At 41.4% G+C, this 21,351-nt stretch overlaps 1 protein-coding gene across 1 annotated transcript in view; it reads right to left on the bottom strand.

Annotated features, from left to right (window-relative positions):
* LOC136862938 (probable peptidoglycan muropeptide transporter SLC46) overlaps nucleotides 1-21,351 on the bottom strand; it is a 59,483-nt gene that overhangs the window by 6,876 nt on the left and 31,256 nt on the right. The window contains exon 6 of the mRNA XM_067139231.2: nucleotides 1,980-2,136. Coding sequence (XP_066995332.2) covers nucleotides 1,980-2,136 — 157 coding nt within the window. The remainder of the gene's footprint in view (nucleotides 1-1,979; nucleotides 2,137-21,351) is intronic.

Below are 21,351 nucleotides of genomic sequence, written 5' to 3'. Positions count from 1 at the left end.
TATTGATAAAAAAAGCCCCTTGTATGAACAGATTCTTATTTTATTACGAGAATCAACTTCCCTCACCAACAAATTCTTAAAAATCTTCAACCTCACATCAATTAGAGTTCCCACCTCCCCTACAGCTAATATACCCCCCTCCCTTCCCCCCGCCGCTAGTACCTCTAATTCAAATACAACCAATAAACCCATAGCCACACCCACTGTAACATCGCTCCCTCCAATAGCCTTACACCGTTACAACACGCACAGTAATACACACTCTTCCTTCCCTCCCACTAATAGCAGCCCCCCTCCAATAGTTCCGTCAACGCAAACAGATCCCCCTCCAGCACAAAACTTCAGTTATAACACACGTAGCAAGAAGTCTACTGTTGCAAATACTTCTAACTCATAATATTACAAGCTATCTTTGTCACCGTCAAATGGTAAGTGCATATGATTCTACTTCAATATTTTTCAAATATCTTTTCACACAATTAACTCTACGTTTCTTGCTTCCATTTACAGATTCCACTTTTATATGCTTTTTCAACTGAATATCTACAAACTCACAATTTACAACATTTGAACATCACTTCAAATTTTGAGATGGTCCATAGTGATCCTATTTGAAACTGTTCTTCAACTTCTATTCACCAACTTCATATCCTCAACGTGTTCTACAACTTCACCATATGCATGTGACTTTCGTCTTTTATCTTCAAGATCATGATTAACTTCGGATCTCTCGACTAACTTTGACTTTTATTCTCTCTTCTTTACTTTGATTATATAAGATTTTTCGCCATCGTCTAATTATAACCGCCAGACTATTAACTTTACTTTTATGCAATCTTACTACTTGTTGTATAACAATCTGTTGTTTTATCCATTGTACTTATTTTAGCAGCCTTCTAATGTTAATTTTGTTAATACTTCCACTATTGTATCTCATCACATTGTATTTTTCAAACCATCATTGTTATTTTTAATGTTATTTTACTTCAAATCTCTTCAAGATTTTAAAATTCATTTCATTACTACATGTTATTTAGACGCTTATTTTTAATTTAAGGTTAAGACTATGGCTGATGATGCCTTCAGAGAAGGCGAAACATGTACCACTATTAGCTAACAAATTTATGTAAATCATCCAAGACGATTTTGTATTGATTAGGTGGTCAAATAAATAACTTAATGTTATTATTTCAATCAAATATCATCAATACGGACCAAAAATGATATTTATTACATGTAACATACCACTTAGTCGAGCAGCTCTTCTTCTTTCTCTCAATTCTTCCCAACCCAAACTTTGCAACATTTTTGTAACGCTACTCTTTTGTCAGAAATCACCCAGAACAAATCGAGCTGCTTTTCTTTGGATTTTTTCCAGTTCTTGAATCAGGTAATCCTGGTGAGGGTCCCATACACTGGAACCATACTCTAGTTGGGGTCTTACCAGAGACTTATATGCACTCTCCTTTACATCCTTACTACAACCCCTAAACACCCTCATAACCATGTGCAGAGATCGGTACCCTTTATTTACAATCCCATTTATGTGATTACCCCAGTGAAGATCTTTCCTTATATTAACACCTAGATACTTACAATGATCCCCAAAAGGAACTTTCACCCCATCAACGCAGTAATTAAAACTGAGAGCACTTTTCCTATTTGTGAAACTCACAACCTGACTTTTAACCCCGTTTATCAACACACCATTGCCTGCTGTCCATCTCACAATATTTTCAAGGTCATGTTGCAGTTGCTCACAATCTTGACCTAAAGCCCGATTAATATACATGATCTGTGTTGATATAGTTACCAGAGAATGGACAGTGGATGATGTTCTCCATGACAAGTTGTATATGGACAGGAAGAAGTGGAAGAGGCTTACTAACAGTACCCAGGAAACTGGAACTGTACAATTATGATGATGATGATGATGATGATGTAATGCTTATTACAATATACAAGTTTCTTATACTCACATGAAGATCCCAACTGCAGGCACAGTAATAGCTGCATTAAACAAAAAGAAGGCTCCTGGAAACTTGTGAATCGTATTCTGATATAATAAATTGTAGAGTGGGATCATAACAATTGGTACCAGTGCTTCAGTAAAACACATAAATGAGTTCACCTGACCTATAACAGGAAATAAGGAACATATCTGTAGTAAATTGAAAGTTGAGTTTACAAAGCTCTGAACATATTCCTACTTGATGTATTTCAGGGCACAGAAAGTAATTTACAATTTGTTAAGAATAGACATTATCTCATTGGATATTACTGGTGTGTTTAAATTATTTAAATATATGAATCGTAACAAAGGCAATAAATATGTCTGATCCTGACAGCATGTCAAAGGGTACATAAATAGTTAAAAATAGGCTTTTCATAACTCTGTCATGGATAGTATTACCATGACAAATAAAATAGCTAGTGAGATCACTCACCAAGTTCAAACGCGCTTCCACAGAGTGGCGCTAGAGGAGCCAATCACCAACACTACATGGTCAGCTGTTGTAGTGGAGGTTACACTGATACACAAATAAATACAACACCCAAGTGTTTAGACTTATGAATAATAGTGTCAAAGAGTTGTAAATAATATTCTCACTCCCCATGAAGGAATAACTTTGGACTTTAATAAGAGAACACACAAGATAAAATGGAACATTACAGAAAGCAAAAGCAATACTGTGCTTTACATACTTTAAAAAATGACTTTTAAACAGAGCACATCAAATATTAAATATTCCGTGTAGGAAATTAATCCTTTGACTCGGGAAGGAGATATTTAGCTCACATTTAATTATGAGTTGCGTTCTATAGTCACCTTTTGAGGGACATTATTGACTTTTGGGCACTGGTAAGAGAACTAGACTGGCTGTGAATTTGACCACAACTAGGCTGAGCTTGAACCTTACCAGTCACTGTTGCCATCATTGCTTCATTCGCATTGTGATTCTTATTCCTTATCCTTTTGATACTGTCTTCATTTCTTTTCCTACTGGGTGCCTTTAGCGATTTTACCTCAGTGGATAGGTATTTTGGTAAATTTAGAAAAAATATGAAGCACCGCTCCTGGTTTTAATTTCCACCTCACACGAGGAAGGTCAACGTTTTTACCATTCACAACGAAACAGTCCGCCTTTATAAGTTAATTAATCTGCCAAAAAATGCAGGCCGCATATTTTGCTTTTGGCTTACAATTACTCATCTTTGCGTGGAATAACTCTCGTAAACTTCGCAAACAGATTATTTTCTTTTGGCAGTATAAAAAGTTGTCTACCATCAGGCTTCCTTCCGTAACCCGATTTACAACCAGGAGCGAAACAGTATGACATTTTCTCGAAATAATAGAAAACTACTTGATTGCCCACAGACAAAGCACTACACAGATATATATATTTACCGAATGAATCAACGACTTCCCGCAATTACGGGTTGCCACAATGGACAAAGTAAAGCATATCAGGATAGATAATGTTTTTATCACATAGAAATATAGCGATGTTACGGATTTTTTAGGTTATGGAGGTCCAAAGAGGTGAGATTTCAGGATGTGTACAGATTCATGTATGGTGGTAGTAAGTATTCTTTCAATGTTGTTCATGGGCAGGTTGAACTTCTTCCAGAATTCTATGAACAAGGCAGGTATTGTGCCACGAGCACCAATCATTAGGCCGATAATCTCTACTTCATTCAGCTGGTATTTATTTTTGTAGAACGGAATGGTGGGCGCGTAAATGTTCTGCTTTTCAAGATGAACTTCAGTAGACTGGCCGCTATGGTGCTCAAATCGGATGGTCGGATCGATAATGAAGCCTTTCTTGTCGTTATCTTTAAAGGCAATTATGTCAATTCATCTTGTACTCCCTGTCGTAGACAAACCGTGCACTTCTTCATATACATGGAAGTTTTTGCTAAGGAGTTCTTCTGCAATCAGTGATCTTATCTTGTGGTGACGTGAGTTTCTCGGTACTTCGCCGTAGGGGCAAGAACCCAGAACGTGAGCCAGTGTTTCTTTCTCTCTGACGCATCTGCGGCAGAGGTTTCCGTCCTGAGTTCTGCCCGGGATAGTTCGTACTGCAGAAACTTTTGATGTCATCTTGATTGCCTCTCGCCATTCGCTACAAGAAAGTCCCTGGTGATGCCTAATCCAATTACTGGCTGGAGTGTATTCTTTATACAACTCTACACTGATCCCCTTCTGAGGCAAAGAGCACCAAGTTGCCATTTCACGACTTCTTAGTTCTTGATATAGATGTTGATTCCCATAGGGAATCTGAAATATTTGTCCTGAATGAGCAAATTTATAATACCAATATAAATGGTCCGTTATTGGACATTATAAATTTTCCAGCTAGCTCATTCTTGGTTGCCAGCGTTTCGCCCTCGTGTGCTAGGGTGGGCTCATCAGTTGGTACCTAGCACACCTACCAATACGCTGGCTAGTGCATACCGTGGAGGCCACTGCGTAGGCTAACTGGAGACACCGGCAGTGCCAATGCACTAAGAGACTTTGTCTCATCACTAAAAATTGATGCCTGCTTGGCCATCAGATGATATAGATGTTGATTCCCATAGGGAATCTGAAATATTTGTCCTGAATGAGCAAATTTATAATACCAATATAAATGGTCCGTTATTGGACATTATAAATTTTCCAGCTAGCTCATTCTTGGTTGCCAGCGTTTCGCCCTCGTGAGCTAGGGTGGGCTCATCAGTTGGTACCTAGCACACCTACCAATACGCTGGCTAGTGCATACCGTGGAGGCCACTGCATAGGCTAACTGGAGCCACCGGCAGTGCCAATGCACTAAGAGACTTTGTCTCATCACTAAAAATTGATGCCTGCTTGGCCATCAGATGATATAGATGTTGATTCCCATAGGGAATCTGAAATATTTGTCCTGAATGAGCAAATTTATAATACCAATATAAATGGTCCGTTATTGGACATTATAAATTTTCCAGCTAGCTCATTCTTGGTTGCCAGCGTTTCGCCCTCGTGTGCTAGGGTGGGCTCATCAGTTGGTACCTAGCACACCTACCAATACGCTGGCTAGTGCATACCGTGGAGGCCACTGCGTAGGCTAACTGGAGCCACCGGCAGTGCCAATGCACTAAGAGACTTTGTCTCATCACTAAAAATTGATGCCTGCTTGGCCATCAGATGATATAGATGTTGATTCCCATAGGGAATCTGAAATATTTGTCCTGAATGAGCAAATTTATAATACCAATATAAATGGTCCGTTATTGGACATTATAAATTTTCCAGCTAGCTCATTCTTGGTTGCCAGCGTTTCGCCCTCGTGTGCTAGGGTGGGCTCATCAGTTGGTACCTAGCACACCTACCAATACGCTGGCTAGTGCATACCGTGGAGGCCACTGCGTAGGCTAACTGGAGCCACCGGCAGTGCCAATGCTCTAAGAGACTTTGTCTCATCACTAAAAATTGATGCCTGCTTGGCCTCCACGGTATGCACTAGCCAGCGTATTGGTAGGTGTGCTAGGTACCAACTGATGAGCCCACCCTAGCACACGAGGGCGAAACGCTGGCAACCATGAATGAGCTAGCTGGAAAATTTATAATGTCCAATAACGGACCATTTATATTGGTATTATAAATTTGCTCATTCAGGACAAATATTTCAGATTCCCTATGGGAATCAACATCTATATCATCCAATAACGGACCATTTATATTGGTATTATAAATTTGCTCATTCAGGACAAATATTTCAGATTCCCTATGGGAATCAACATCTATATCATCTGATGGCCAAGCAGGCATCAATTTTTAGTGATGAGACAAAGTCTCTTAGTGCATTGGCACTGCCGGTGGCTCCAGTTAGCCTACGCAGTGGCCTCCACGGTATGCACTAGCCAGCGTATTGGTAGGTGTGCTAGGTACCAACTGATGAACCCACCCTAGCACACGAGGGCGAAACGCTGGCAACCAAGAATGAGCTAGCTGGAAAATTTATAATGTCCAATAACGGACCATTTATATTGGTATTATAAATTTGCTCATTCAGGACAAATATTTCAGATTCCCTATGGGAATCAACATCTATATCATCTGATGGCCAAGCAGGCATCAATTTTTAGTGATGAGACAAAGTCTCTTAGTGCATTGGCACTGCCGGTGGCTCCAGTTAGCCTACGCAGTGGCCTCCACGGTATGCACTAGCCAGCGTATTGGTAGGTGTGCTAGGTACCAACTGATGAACCCACCCTAGCACACGAGGGCGAAACGCTGGCAACCAAGAATGAGCTAGCTGGAAAATTTATAATGTCCAATAACGGACCATTTATATTGGTATTATAAATTTGCTCATTCAGAACAAATATTTCAGATTCCCTATGGGAATCAACATCTATATCATCTGATGGCCAAGCAGGCATCAATTTTTAGTGATGAGACAAAGTCTCTTAGTGCATTGGCACTGCCGGTGGCTCCAGTTAGCCTACGCAGTGGCCTCCACGGTATGCACTAGCCAGCGTATTGGTAGGTGTGCTAGGTACCAACTGATGAACCCACCCTAGCACACGAGGGCGAAACGCTGGCAACCAAGAATGAGCTAGCTGGAAAATTTATAATGTCCAATAACGGACCATTTATATTGGTATTATTCTTAGTTCTTGGCGGATTTTTCTTGGATTTGGAAGGTCACTGCCTTTATTGGAGAATCAGAGAGCAGAGTGATCACACTCTGTATTCCATTCATTATGGTCTTACATCATGGAAGTGAAGCCATATCCACAAGTAAAATGAAAGAGACAGGACTAGTACGGTAGTACAAAAGTTTATGAAGAAAATAGTCAAGTATATTCTACTTGGCTACCACAGAAATGAAGAAGCTGAAAATACAGTGATGTTCAGAAAATCCAGGCATTATCATGTGTTGAGGATATAATTGCACTTGGTCATGCCAGAAACTACTCCTTGTTTAAATCTGGTGCTCTGTCATCAAGTATAGAAGCCTGCTCAGTTAGTCAGTTAATCGGATACAGTAATTCCTTTCGCTCTAACATGGCTAACTTCTGAACAATCAACACACATTCCATTCTGAATTTATCCTATTAATATTTTTAATCATAGCATTCACAAATTATTCTCTAAAATTAAATCTTGTTCTGTGGGTAATGCAAGACTCATGTGATGAATGTACTCAGTCTGCTGTTCACCCTACCGTCATCGATAAATAAACACCAGTGTTGGAGATTCATAGAAAAGGACTCGTACACACTCTAACGGCGTTATGTGATTTGGATATGCAATCTCCCTGTACATAGTTTAGTATTTCAAGTATGAGCTCCTGCTATCTAGCGGAGCTACTGGGAACTGCCATATCGCTTGTATTTATGCTTTTGTTTTGTACTGGTTTGTAGTAAGTAAGAATAAAGATGGCAGCCATGACGAAGTAAAGTGATTCAGTGTTTTATTTATTAGTGATATCCCCAACATTTATGGTGCCGAAATAACCCATCTGTTCAAGTTACGATACGTTTCATCACGAACTTTCAAGATTTGGAGAACTTTCACGCCAAGTAACCACGGTTCTCCTGTAAGGGGAATATTTCATCACGCCACTCGACCCAGGATCACGATGAGTAGAACAGTTATTTCTTCTGAGATACTATGTACTGAATCACTAACGTAGCATGTTATATGGGGATTATACGGCATTATTGCATTGGTGTAGATATTATTTCTGCATGCTTCAAGAATATCGTTCTTCTAAAACAACCTCACGCCGGTCTGTGTGACAAGTGCTGCCATCTACTGGAAACAAGGCGGACTATTACCGGCCCAACTACCTACTGTCACGGGAACAAAGCCCTGCCTGCAGCACGTTCATCTGCACCCCCTCCTCAGCCGTCATAAATTACCCGTCTGTCACACCCTCAGCGATGTCTATACAAGACCTGTCCCTTCTGAAAAGAAAGCGAACTACTCTGCGAGCTAATTTAACGCGCTTTGTCAATCTTTTAAAAGACAAAACAAGTACACCAGACTATGACGAAATAGAATATCTTCGTGATAGACTTCAGAACACCTTGCAATTATTAGTTTCCTCAGATGATGTTATACACGACCAGTTACCCGACACAGATTATGAAACAGATGTACAGGCATGTGAAAACTATGTCGACAGTGCAACAAGAGCTATACAGCATGCCAACAAAATTCTTACACGGAAACCAGCAGAGACAAATGCGTCAGCATCCATTCCCAGTTCTAGCTATTATGTTCCACCCCCAGTTGTTCCAGAATTTAAACTCCCGACAATACACATTGAGCCATTCTCAGGTGACATAGAGTCCTGGTCTCGTTTCTGGGAACAGTTCGAGACAGCAGTTGACAACAACACCACGATTCCAGACATTAGCAAGCACGTGTTATTACGAGGATATCTACGAGGAGAACCCAAGCAGCTCGTCGATGGTATAGCACTTAGTTCAGAAACGTACGCCCAGGTCAAGACTTTACTTACTGAACGTTATGGCGACAAGGATAAAATAATTCAGGCTCATCTGAACTACCTGGAGAATTTACCACCCACATTATCAGAGAATCCTGATGATCTCAACGTGACATACCTGGAGTGCCACCGTAGAGTTCAAGCCCTCAAGGCGCTCGGCGAAGACATTAATGTTTACGGACGCGTGATTGCCCCGAAGATTTTACGAGCTTTCCCAGCGGCAATCTGCACACGTTGGCTAATTCACGCAAAGCGCAACAAAATCTCCGAAGGTCATATGATGTCTCTGATAGAATTTCTTCGTGAGGAGGTAGAAGCGGCCCTTAGCACTCAGAAACTCAGGGGAGAGACCAGCATCGCACTTCCATCACTTTACCAACCTACAGCAGCTGCTCTCCAAGTCAGTACTAAGCCACAAAAGTTAAGAAGGGAGCAGAACAAGCCCACAATAACACCATTCTGTGCCTTCTGCGAAAGCAGAGGTCACTGGGCACAGGGATGCACACAAGTAGTCCTACCCCAAGCTAGGGTGGAGAAGCTGAAACTCTCCAAAAGATGCTTTCTCTGCCTCAATCGAGGTCACAATGTCCAGAACTGCAACAAGAAGGGCAGAGTGTCATGCCCTAAATGCAAACAACTTCACCACGTATCCATCTGCAACCAGAGCCAATCCCAGTCAACTTCTGTCGGAAAGATTGAAACAGGGCCACCCAGTTTTTCATTTCTTCAGACAGCCCGTGTTCAGATACAAGGACCAACAGGGACACACAAAATCACACGATGCCTTCTAGACGCTGGAAGTCAATCAAGTTTTATTGCCACGTCATTATTGGACACTCTACAGCTACCAGTAATCTGTACTCGAGACCTAGCAGTCACAGCCTTCGAAACAACTAGCAATAGCTTTCAGCCACGTCGACTCACCCAATTTGAAATTATCGGATTTTCGACAAAAACCGCCGTCACTATCACAGCTTTCGAAAGTGCCAACACTTATTCATCTCACCCAGCAGTCACTCTTAACCACAGCAATCTGCCACTCGCTGATCCAAAAACCAACGACGCAGATGATTTGCCGATTGAAATCCTTATTGGTGCAGACAATTATTGGAAAGTCGTGAAACTAGATCCACCACAGCCCATCACACCCTCCTTAGTCCTACTTCCAACAATCTTCGGTTGGGTCCTCACAGGCAACCGTTCTGGTACCACTGTCAATCATGTCATGACGAACCACGTCTCAGTCAACAATGACGAGATATCTGACGACTCCATGCGACGTTTTTGGGACCTCGAGACAATCGGCATTCGAGAGACGAAACACAGACAACTAGACGACACGGATGCTGCTATTCTTCAAGAGTTCCACGACAATTACCGCATCCACGACGGACGAAGAGTCGTATCCCTTCCTCGCAAACGGGATATAGTCTTATCCGATAATTTGGCAACAACCGAGGCAAGGTTTCGAACACTACAGAGACGGCTACATCAAGACGCAACTTTCAAGAACATGTATCAGACGCTAATGTTGGACTACGTGCTTCGAGAGCAAGTGGAGCTAGCCCCCGATACCGTAATCCCTGGAAATATGTTTTATCTGCCACACCATGCCGTCAAGAAGGAGAAACGAGATGCCACTAAATGGAGAATAGTGTACGACGCTTCCTCTCACGAACCAGGATTCCCATCCCTCAACGATACCCTCCACATGGGTCCAAATCTCCTACCCGAAATTTTTGCCACTCTCTTAAGGTTTCGATTGCATCGAAAGGCCATCGCATGTGACGGTACCCAGGCGTTCCTCCAGCTAGCCCTCGACGAAAAAGATAGAGATCTCACCAGATTTCTTTGGTACCGCATCGACACTACTACAGACGGAACCTACACGACAACAGAGGACGTCGTAACGTACCGATTCACCCGCCTACCATTTGGCCTCACCTGTAGCCCGTTCCTCCTCTCAGCCACTCTCCGTGAACTAGCTACCCTACACTACAACACTTATCCCACGGCAGCGCCTCTCCTAGATGCTTGCACATTTATGGATGACTTCACTGCCAGCGTAGAAGACGACAATACGGCCGTTACTGTTTATTATGAACTGACAGCCCTCCTGCGCCACATTCGACTCCCACTCTCCAAATGGGTCACGAATTCCTTGCCATTAATGAACATATGGAAAGCAGAAACTCGAGAAGTCGTACTGCAGACACGAGTATTAGGTATCGACTGGAATGCGGAATCAGACCAACTCTTTACAACCCCAGGTGACGTCACTGCGAAACTATCCTCACAGCCAGCAACTAAACGACAGTTACTGAAAGCCACCGCACGCTTCTACGACCCACTTGGACTATTTTCACCCGTGTCAATCACTGCCAAAATCCTTTTCCAAGATACTTGGTGCCTAGGACTGGCATGGGAAGAAATTTTACCGCCTAATCTCGCCCATCGATGGAACGATTGGCTCTCACACCTACAGTACCTCTCTCCAATCCGAATACCACGATGGATTGCCATTTCAAATTCCGGTACAGACATATCACTGCACGTGTTTTGCGACGCCTCCGAAAGAGCATACGGCGCCGCATTGTACGTCCGGTCACTTGTCAACGACGCTTACACTGTTCGCTTAGTTTGCAGCAAGGCCAGACTGTCCCCTGTGAAGAAAGTGACTCTTCCCAGGCTCGAATTGTTAGCAGCCTTGGTCGGATCCCGACTTCTACATTATTTTTACGAAGCCACTGGAGTAACGTCCATCCCTGCCACGTTATGGAGCGATTCTACAGTCACACTGGGGTGGATAAGAAGTAATCCCAACCGTTGGAAAACATTTGTCTGTAACCGGGTGACTGAAATTTTGACTCATACCACGTCCAGTCAGTGGAGACACTGTCCCGGAATCAACAACCCAGCTGACCACCTTTCTAGAGGACTTCAAGCACACCAACTGGAGTCCTTGGACTCATGGTGGCACGGACCTTCGTGGTTGAATGGACCTTCCTACTCATGGCCCAGAGATGTCACCCCCACTAATATGACTCTACCTGAGGAAAGGAAGACCACTCAAGTTCTTGCAACCACCACCCCAGAACCATTGTTTGCTGCCTCACGATTTAGTACATACTGGAAACTTTTACGAGTTACTGCGTGGATTCTACGATTCGTGAAATGTTTGAAGGAGAAAACCAAGTATTGTCACAACTTCACAGCCTCAGAAATGGAAGAAGCAAGAACGTACTGGATAAAGCAAGTTCAACAGGAATGCTTTGCTTCTGAACTGCAAGCCCTGAAGAATAATCTTCCACTAGCACGAGCTTCGAAGATCTTTCGCTACAATCCATTTCTACAACATGGTATCCTTCGACTAGGCGGACGCCTACAACACGCTGACATCTCGAACAACGAAAAGCACCCAATACTTCTGGATGGCTCACACGCTTTCTGTAAACTTCTGATAAAACAAACTCACATAAGACTTCACCATCTAGGTGTTTCAGCTATCCTAACTGAACTACGCACAGAATTCTGGATCTTGCGAGCACGCCAAACAATCAAGAAGGTCTTACACACTTGCCTTCCGTGTAAAGTTGTTCACCGAAGGAGACCGACGGAATTAGAAGCACCACTTCCTCTGGATCGTCTACGTCCTTGCAGACCATTCGAAGTAACGGGACTAGACTTCGCAGGACCACTGTACGTTACTTCTGGCAACCTCATGAAGAAAGCCTACATTGCATTATTCACCTGTGCAACAACGCGTGCCTTACACTTGGAACTGTGCGGTGACATGTCGACAGACAAATTCCTACAGGCCTTGCAGAGGTTTATAGGCCGACGTGGCATACCACACACGATCTACAGCGACAACGCTCAGACATTCCATTCAGCGAACGCAGAGTTAACGGACTTGTGGAGAGAACTGACAGCGGCACGGACACACCACTATATGGCCCAGCAAGGTATCACATGGAAGTTCATTGCCCCACGTGCCGCTTGGTGGGGAGGATGGTGGGAAAGACTAATCGGCCTCACCAAGCGATGTCTACGGAAAATACTTGGACGTTCCACTATTGATGATGAAGGGCTACGGACTGTTTTGACCAGCATAGAAGCCGTATTAAACACAAGACCCTTGACGCAACATGATGACAATGGTGGTGTATTGACTCCAGCCCACTTCCTCGTTGGCGATCGACTCACCACGATACCTACAGGACCAGAACCACCTAGGCGAGACCTTCTTAGAATCTTCAGACTACTCCAGCGAATGGCTGACGACTTCTGGAAGCGTTGGAGTAAAGAGTATTTGCTACTATTACGGAATTTTCACGAAGTTCGCCAGCCCAGAGACCACGGGTCAAGAATCAGGGTCGGTGACGTAGTTTTACTACAAGAGGATACACGCCCAAGACACATGTGGAATAAAGCACGGGTCGAAGAATTACGCGAAGGACGTGACGGGAGAACTAGAACGGTTATTCTTCGCACCTCGGACGGAAACAATGTGACACGACCTGTCCAGCTGGTCATCCCACTCGAGATAGACCAGGGTGGGGAGGATGTTGGAGATTCATAGAAAAGGACTCGTACACACTCTAACGGCGTTATGTGATTTGGATATGCAATCTCCCTGTACATAGTTTAGTATTTCAAGTATGAGCTCCTGCTATCTAGCGGAGCTACTGGGAACTGCCATATCGCTTGTATTTATGCTTTTGTTTTGTACTGGTTTGTAGTAAGTAAGAATAAAGATGGCAGCCATGACGAAGTAAAGTGATTCAGTGTTTTATTTATTAGTGATATCCCCAACAACCAGCACCTCCAAGCTCAACTGCAATTGTATCTTGAATATGTAACTAACAAGAAACAGGACCTCTAACAGAATACAATCCAGACATAAGATACAATTTGTAGACAATTTACTGTATTTAACTTGTGGGTAGGCTGAGTGAACCTTAAGGCTACACGCCTCTCCAGAAGTGAAAATCATCACGAGGAATTAAACCCACATTTTTCTAGGTGAACCAGTAGTGGTGATTGGGAATTAGAAGTGGGGTGGGGAGGCACAAAAATTTATAGACTGCAAAAATACCCAGGTTTAAGGGCTATAGGTGAAGGGGGTAGGAGGACATATAAATTGAAAAAATATAGCAACAAAATGGTAAGCATGTTTAATGTTCTCTGAGCAAATTTCAATAGAGACATAAACATTGAGTCTATCAACTTTAGTGCAGTAATAAAAGTACTATACAATAAAACTTTCACCAAAAGGACAATAATTGCACATGTATTACAATTAAATAGAAGTTTGGCATCACCATACAATTAAAATATCATTTAGTATTTGACTACACACAAACAAAGTCACAGACACTAAACAGAACTACACAAACACATTTACTGAGTGAGACTGCCAGAATGATGAATGCTACACATTCACTAAACTAACCATCAAAAAGAGATAACCTGTCTAGTGGTAGCCCATATCTTAATCCCAGCATATGCCACTGGTCACAACAAACAACATTATGTGAGTACTTTCGCTAAGTATTTGTCTTAATAATTAAATAAATTAAAAGGAAGGCATTTGCTGAAAAAACAATAGGGATTGTACAAATTGCTTTTCTTATAATTTCTAGTTTCAGGCAATTTGTCAAATCTCTTAGGTTCTTCAGTCTGCCAAAACTTAAAAAGGTCAGGAGGCTAAAAAGGAATAAAAGTGTATTTCTATTTCACAAAGTGGAGGGGGGATAGGCTACTGACCCCCACCCCCATTACCCCTCAATCGCACCCCCCCCTCCAATCGCAGCTACTCAGGTGAACTAAGCATGCCTTCACCTCATTGGCTACACACACGCACACAATTTTAAAGCACCAGTGTTCTCAGACCCCTGCACTATACAAAATTTCCTATTGTCTGTACACTAAACCTTATTTCTGCATTGAATTCTGCTGGAGGTTTTGTTCCTTGTTAAAAATGTTGGTAAAGGGCAGGATACTTCAAGTGTTTTTGTCCTGGGTGAACAGAGATCTTTCCATTTATTTCAATAGCTTTATAATTAACACATTACACCACTGCAGGATTATGTTGGTATAATGAAGAACAGAATAGGCACATTATATGACAAACATGAATGCCACTCAGACTCTCACCTTCTAACTCATTGCCCCAGACATCTAGTGATTTTACCAGTAACTATACTGTAGACTTGCAAGACAACTGCTAGATATCATGAAGATCAAACTTCTCAATCAGTCTACAGTATACCGTAGCGAAACAAAGAAAAGCTGAACAACAAATGAGTGCTACAGAAGTCCACCGGTTGTGTGGCATTGCATTCTCCCGACTACTACAGCAATCCACCAGAGTAAAAAGGTCAAAATTTTCAATGTTGACCACAAACAGTAATGCAAGGTCATCTGCAAATAAATATACTTCTGTAGGCTGTCAGTTTTAAGTATCATTACTATGTCCAGTTTTCTCCATACTGATTCTCATTCCTCAATCTTCTTATTTACTGTATCAAGCTGTTCTTCAATCTCTCTCAAAATATAATATCATAAGATAATATTGTGTTGGTTCTTATACATTTGTGTTCTGTGTTTGCAGCTCTGATGGTATCATCCATGACAAGCAGTAAAAGTGGCAATACAGTATCTGGGCATTGCCAATTTTTAATTCCAAGCCATCCTGGCTTGTACACACGTGTCTCAACACAACCGCACCATTATTTATTTTGCTTCTTATACCGGTATTTATATTAGTCCCTTTTTGATAACATTCTGTACCAGATTTCCTTAAACTTTAGATCTGTGGACAAGGATAGGCCTTTTCTTAAATGAATAAATTATGGTCATGTATTCTTCTACAATGGTACCTCATTCTGTTTCCAGACTGATGTAGTTGTACCAGAAGGGAAACCTGGATTGACTTGAGATACCTTATGCATAAGGTGGAAAAAACAGACATGTATGGTCTAATGCTTGAAAGAGTAGCCTTTAACTAGGTTTACCAAACATTCTTTCTACTTACTTTTACCGAAGCGGTCATTTTGACCGATAGTAACATGTATTCGTTTCTTGAGGATATTGGTGCCAGAAAAAGGTTTGAATTGAGTATAAAAACATCATGGACCATAATTTAATTATTATCATGTAGGAGTTGCAAACACAATTATGAATAAATAAATAAATATACTAGTAAATATACTACTACTACTTACACGCTTTGGCTTGAATTATATACATATCTGCATGAATGTCACTTTCTGCTTTTCAACTTATTTGTCGCACTGTACGCACACACTTTGCTTGGTCACCTTTGAATTTAACTTAACCACAGAGCAGTTTTCTACAGATTGCACACCTTTCAGTTGTATTGTTCCCTTTGTACACTACAACCTGGCACTATCTGCGATGTGAACTTTCTCCGTAGGTTAGGGCCTCATCGTTGCAGACTACTAATCCGAGAAGACGCATAAGGATACGCTAAATCATTTGCCAGTTGTTTCAGGAATATCCTTCTCTGTATTTTCTTGCCGGCTGTTGCCTTACACAATGCATAGGCGTTTATACCATCGAGATCTAGTATGTTGAAGAAGACGTGCACTGGCCATCGCCGACTCATTGAATTTGCCGTGTACCAATTGATCTACTATGTCGACGACAAATTTTGTAGAATTATAAAAGAGACTGTTTCATGTTTTTTCTTTGGATGTTTTCCATTAATCCTTATATCTGTATGTACTGTACTGTACTGAGAATGAGAACATTCTTGTTCGTTTTACCCTGGTAGGATTTGAGAATTGCATCCTCATTTTTGTACACTACTGTGCTGTACATTGGGTCACTGCTGATCTTCACAGGAGGAGGAACTTCTCTCCTACTATGGTTCAGTTTTCCTACGATACCTTTCTTGTTTTTCAATGATTTTGCTAGTTTCAGTGAAGTGAAGAAGTAATCACAAACAATATTTCTTCCCTGAATGATGAAAGACTCGGCAAGATGCAATATTGTACAGTATGTTCACTCAGGGTCTGATGAGTGGGACGCATTTCAATTTTCTCAAGATATGGAAAATCGTTTACAATATACATGGCTTCCACATCAACAGCCAACCAAAATTTAATACCAAACTTGTCTGGTTTGTTGGCCACATACTTCATAAATTGGCATCTGCTTCCGATGGAAAGAGCTGTTCATCCACGGTAAGTTTCTCACTTTGTCTGTAGCAAATAGTAAAATTAGATATAAATTTGTTCCACACAACGGATACAAGCGCAAATTTATCAAATTTCAGGTGATCTCCGCTGGTAGACATTTAACTGATTTGAAGAAACTTCATGGTTTACAGGAAACGGTTTCGTGCCACAGTTTAGTAGAAAATTCCAAGACCCCACTTCTGTGACCACAGATCGAGAATGTTCGTGTCAGCTCTGTAAGTTCCACGGGCATATAAAATACCAATGACAGCGCCCAATTCTTCCAAAGAAAGTGCTGGTTCAGGATTGTTCAGAATTTTGCGGGCTCCAACCTTAGTATATCGTTCAATGTGGTGCAGCTTGGATTCGTCAATAAAAAGACAACCTGTAGCGGTGCAAATTCCTTCAATGTAGCGATTTGTATGTCCTGTGGAACCTGGAATTTCCCTGAGAATATTTTGTTCTCCTCGATGGCCTGGCAGGCTTTGTAGATCAACGCGAGTCCGTAATGTTCCTTCCAAAGCAACTTCTTACTCGCCGACCGCCGCGTGCTGACCATGTCCATATGTTGACTTACCGCAGAGTACGCTCGGCCTACTGCAGTTTATATCATGCTCCTTGCTAGTAATTTCACTACCTTCCTTAGTGTTTCCTTCACCTGCAAAATATAAAACCAAACTTACTTACACTGTGCACAGAATTACATAAATACGAAACGACTAAAGTCAAATGGCTTGCTTTTGTCATCAGCTGTTTTGCTGGTGCGCGTGCATCACGTTTGAAGGGTAATTCCCTAACCCTTGAGGTAGAAGGCTGCTGTGTGATTTCATATTCACGTGGCAATTCTACAGGCTCGACGCAACTAAAATCACTATCCGAACTATTTCTGTTTGTCAAGCTATACACGTTCTCGCAATTATAGAGGTCCAAATCAGTCCCAGCTTCATCACTGGATTGTGATGGGCAAATTTTATGCTTATGGTTCAAAATTTCGGCATCCGTCAGCAGACTACGCGAGAACATGTTTCTTTGGGGTAATTACAAAAAAATGGGAAATCTAATTTGAATGTTTGTAACTAGTGAACACGACAATTGACTACTCATTATAATTGCACACCTTTCATTACTGAACAAATACTGACTATATTTTTCTGTCGGTGTAATTGTATGATTGCTTGAAAAGAGCCAACAACTGCAGCATTGTAGCACAACAATACATTCTATATGACACTACGGTAATAAAATATACTATACTTGTTAGAATCATATCCCACTCTAAATGAATACCACAAAAGTCTGATGGGGTAGCTACTGCATTACCGGTCAAAATGACCGTCCGGTAAAAGTAGGTATATGACCTCACAGCACTAACTAGAAAGGAGTTACGGGTTTTTGAAGCCATGTGCCAAAAAGTACACTTAAAATCAATAAAAGCCACCAAAGGGTTTGTTTGTCCTAACCGTATAACGAGAATGATAGAGAAAACAACACTGAAAACGGTCATTTTGACTGCTGCGGTAAACCTAGTGTTAAGTTAAGTAATTACTTCTGGAGTTCACTCAATTCACAACCATCCTCATGTCTTCAATTTAGGTTGGAAATTCCAAACTAATTGCATTCAGTACATTCTTAACCTTCATCTGCTAATGTATGCGGATGTTGGCCGCAAAATTTGAAACCAACTCGCTGTTCCGTCTCGGCGCATCACAGTGTAATGGGAGAAGCTAGTATTCCTAACTTACACCCTTCCCCGTTAGGCGGCACAGTTTCCAGATGTCTCCACGACACAGAGGCGCCCAATGTGACTTCTAAGTTCATAGGTGTCAGACCGGTGGCTGTCTGCCGCACGTTAGCCAGTGTGTCTCAGCTTTTGGTCACAATGTAAGTGTATGTTATTATTATTTTGTTTTGTGGATTGCTTTGTAAATAGGTATTTTCAATGACATTAACTATAAAATTATTTATGTCTAATACAAATAAGTACATATTATAAAACTTGTGTCATAATATAAAATATACGCATCCTTACTTAGGTGAATTATAAATTTTCGTTGGAAGTCTGAACGTTCTGACGGTGACCTTTGCACTATTTAAGCCTATTACCCTATCAAATAGTAGTATATTACTATATTGCTCTGAAATAATATATATCTTTACCGAATAATAGAACCAGTGCTTCTGTAGAACGGAGTTTTGGTTTCTTTTTTCTAGGGCCAGATATAGCACTCCCGAGGATATCCAAAGAATTCTAAGGGCACTAGAAGCTGAAGAGTCTGCTGGAGAAGAACAAGAGTGTGATTTAGATGACGACGAAGATCCTGACTTTGAACCTCAACGAATTCTCGACGATGATCATAATTCTGATGCAACCAGGAATGAGTTACCTGGAAAATTTATAATGTCCAATAATGGACCATTTATATTGGTATTATAAATTTACTCATTCGAAACAAATATTTCAGATTTCCTATGGGAATCAACATCTGTATCAAGCAGGCTTTAATTTTTGGTAATGAGACAATATCTCTCATAGTTCATTGGCACTGCCGGTGGCTACAATTAGCCTACACAGTGGCCTCCACGGTATGCACTAGCCAGCGTCTTGGTAGGTGTGCTAGGTACCAACTGATGAGCCCAGCCTAGCACATGAGGGCGAAATGCTGGCAACCAGGAATGAGTTACCTGGAAAATTTATAATGTCCAATAACAGACCATTTATATTGGTATTAGAGCAGATTTAAGTCAACGACGAATGCTGAAATCATGGCTGTTATCGGTGCTCCGTTTCTAATCGGTGTGAAAATGGGAAATCATGCTGATTTTTCAGAATATTTTGTGACAAACGGTACTGGATTGACAATTTTGCATGCAAATTTCAGCAAAGAGCAGTTCAAATGTCTTCTGAAGTGGATTAGGTTTGATGACATAACATCTAGGGAACAGAGGAAGAAATTTGACAAGTTGGCTCCAGTGACAGATCTACAATTCATAACATTGGGGATTTTGTAACCATCGACGGGATGCTCATCGCATTTTGAGGACGTTGTGGGTTTATTCAATATATGGCTAAGAAATCAGCTAAGTACGGCCTAAAGATTTATGCCCTTTGTGACTCCCAAACATTTTATACCTACAATCTCGAACTGTACTGTGGAAAACAAAAACCTGGTCCCTTCGAAGCATCCAACAAACCTTTTGATATTGTCAGAAGATTATGTGATCCAATAGAACGCAGTAATAGAAACCTAACTATCGACAACTATTTCAGTAGCTATCCACTTGCTGAGTATCTTCTGAAGAATGGTATTACATTCCTTGGGACTCTGCGTAAGGATAAGGCAGTTATCTCCCCCAAGTTTGTGATTGAAAACAAGAATCTTCTACCAGGGAGTCACTTGTTTGGGTGTCAGGAGGATAAATCTTTGATTTCCTTTGCCATCCAAAAGAAGAAAGTTGTAATTTTACTCTCCACCATGCACGACCCCAATGATATAGATGAAGAAACCGGTATACCTGTACACATCATGGATTACAATGCCACAAAAGGTGGCGTAGACACAGTTGACTTGATGTGTTCACGTATTACTACGTCAAGGAAAACTCTTAGCTGGACAGTGAATTACTTCTTCCACATTCTACCGAGCTCGATAGCTGCAGTCGCTTAAGTGCGGCCAGTATCCAGTAATCGGGAGATAGTGGGTTCGAGCCCCACTGTCGGCAGCCCTGAAGATGGCTTTCTGTGGTTTCCCATTTTCACACCAGGCAAATGCCGGGGCTGTACCTTAATTAAGGCCACGGCCACTTCCTTCCTATTCCTAGGCCTTTCCTATCCCATCATCACCGTAAGACATCTGTGTCGGTGCGACGTAAAGTAAATAGAAAAAAAATTCTTCCACATTCTAGATCTAGCTGGAATAAACTCAATGCATATTTTTCCAGATGAACAATCCTATGGATAAATCATTGAGAAGAGAGTACCTCCACCAGTTGGCCCTTGAACTTATGGAAAAAAACCTACAAGATTAGGCCAAACTAATACCAAAGCTTCCTAAAGAGTTAGCTCTATTTTTTAAGTCTTGCTATCTTCATGCATGGTATGACCTGGAGAAGTTTATAGACCATACCTTCCCTCCACACGGTATCAAATGCAGCAGTGAGATCAACAAAAGCAACAGATGTTTACAATTTTCTTTGGAACCCCATTTCTATGAATGATAGCAAGACTTATTAACAATATGTTGAGTGATAGGAGGCTTCAGGTTATCATCGGGAACAATGTGAGCAAGGAGAGGAGGCTTAAAAATGGTTTGCCTCAAGGTTCAGTCCTATCGCCACTCCTGTTCAGCTTGTATATATCTGATCTTCCTGAAGTTACATCACGGAGATTCTGCTATGCTGATGATATAGCATTAGCTGTGCAACACAAAGAACTGGAGAGAACTGAAGAGATTTTAACCAGGGATTTGTCCATTTTGGAAACTTACTTCAGGAACTGGAGACTTAAACCCAACACCAATAAAACGGAGGTGTTTTGTTTCCATTTAAACAATCACTTAGCAAATACTAAATTGAATGTAAGTTTCTGTGGCAGGATTCTTCACCACAACTGGAACCCAAAATATCTTGGAGTAATCTTGGATCAAACACTATCC

This window comes from Anabrus simplex, chromosome 1 (assembly GCF_040414725.1).
Source record: "Anabrus simplex isolate iqAnaSimp1 chromosome 1, ASM4041472v1, whole genome shotgun sequence".
Taxonomy (NCBI): domain Eukaryota; kingdom Metazoa; phylum Arthropoda; class Insecta; order Orthoptera; family Tettigoniidae; genus Anabrus; species Anabrus simplex.
Note: the sequence above shows the minus strand (reverse complement) of the source record. Positions and strands in the feature narration are given on the sequence as shown.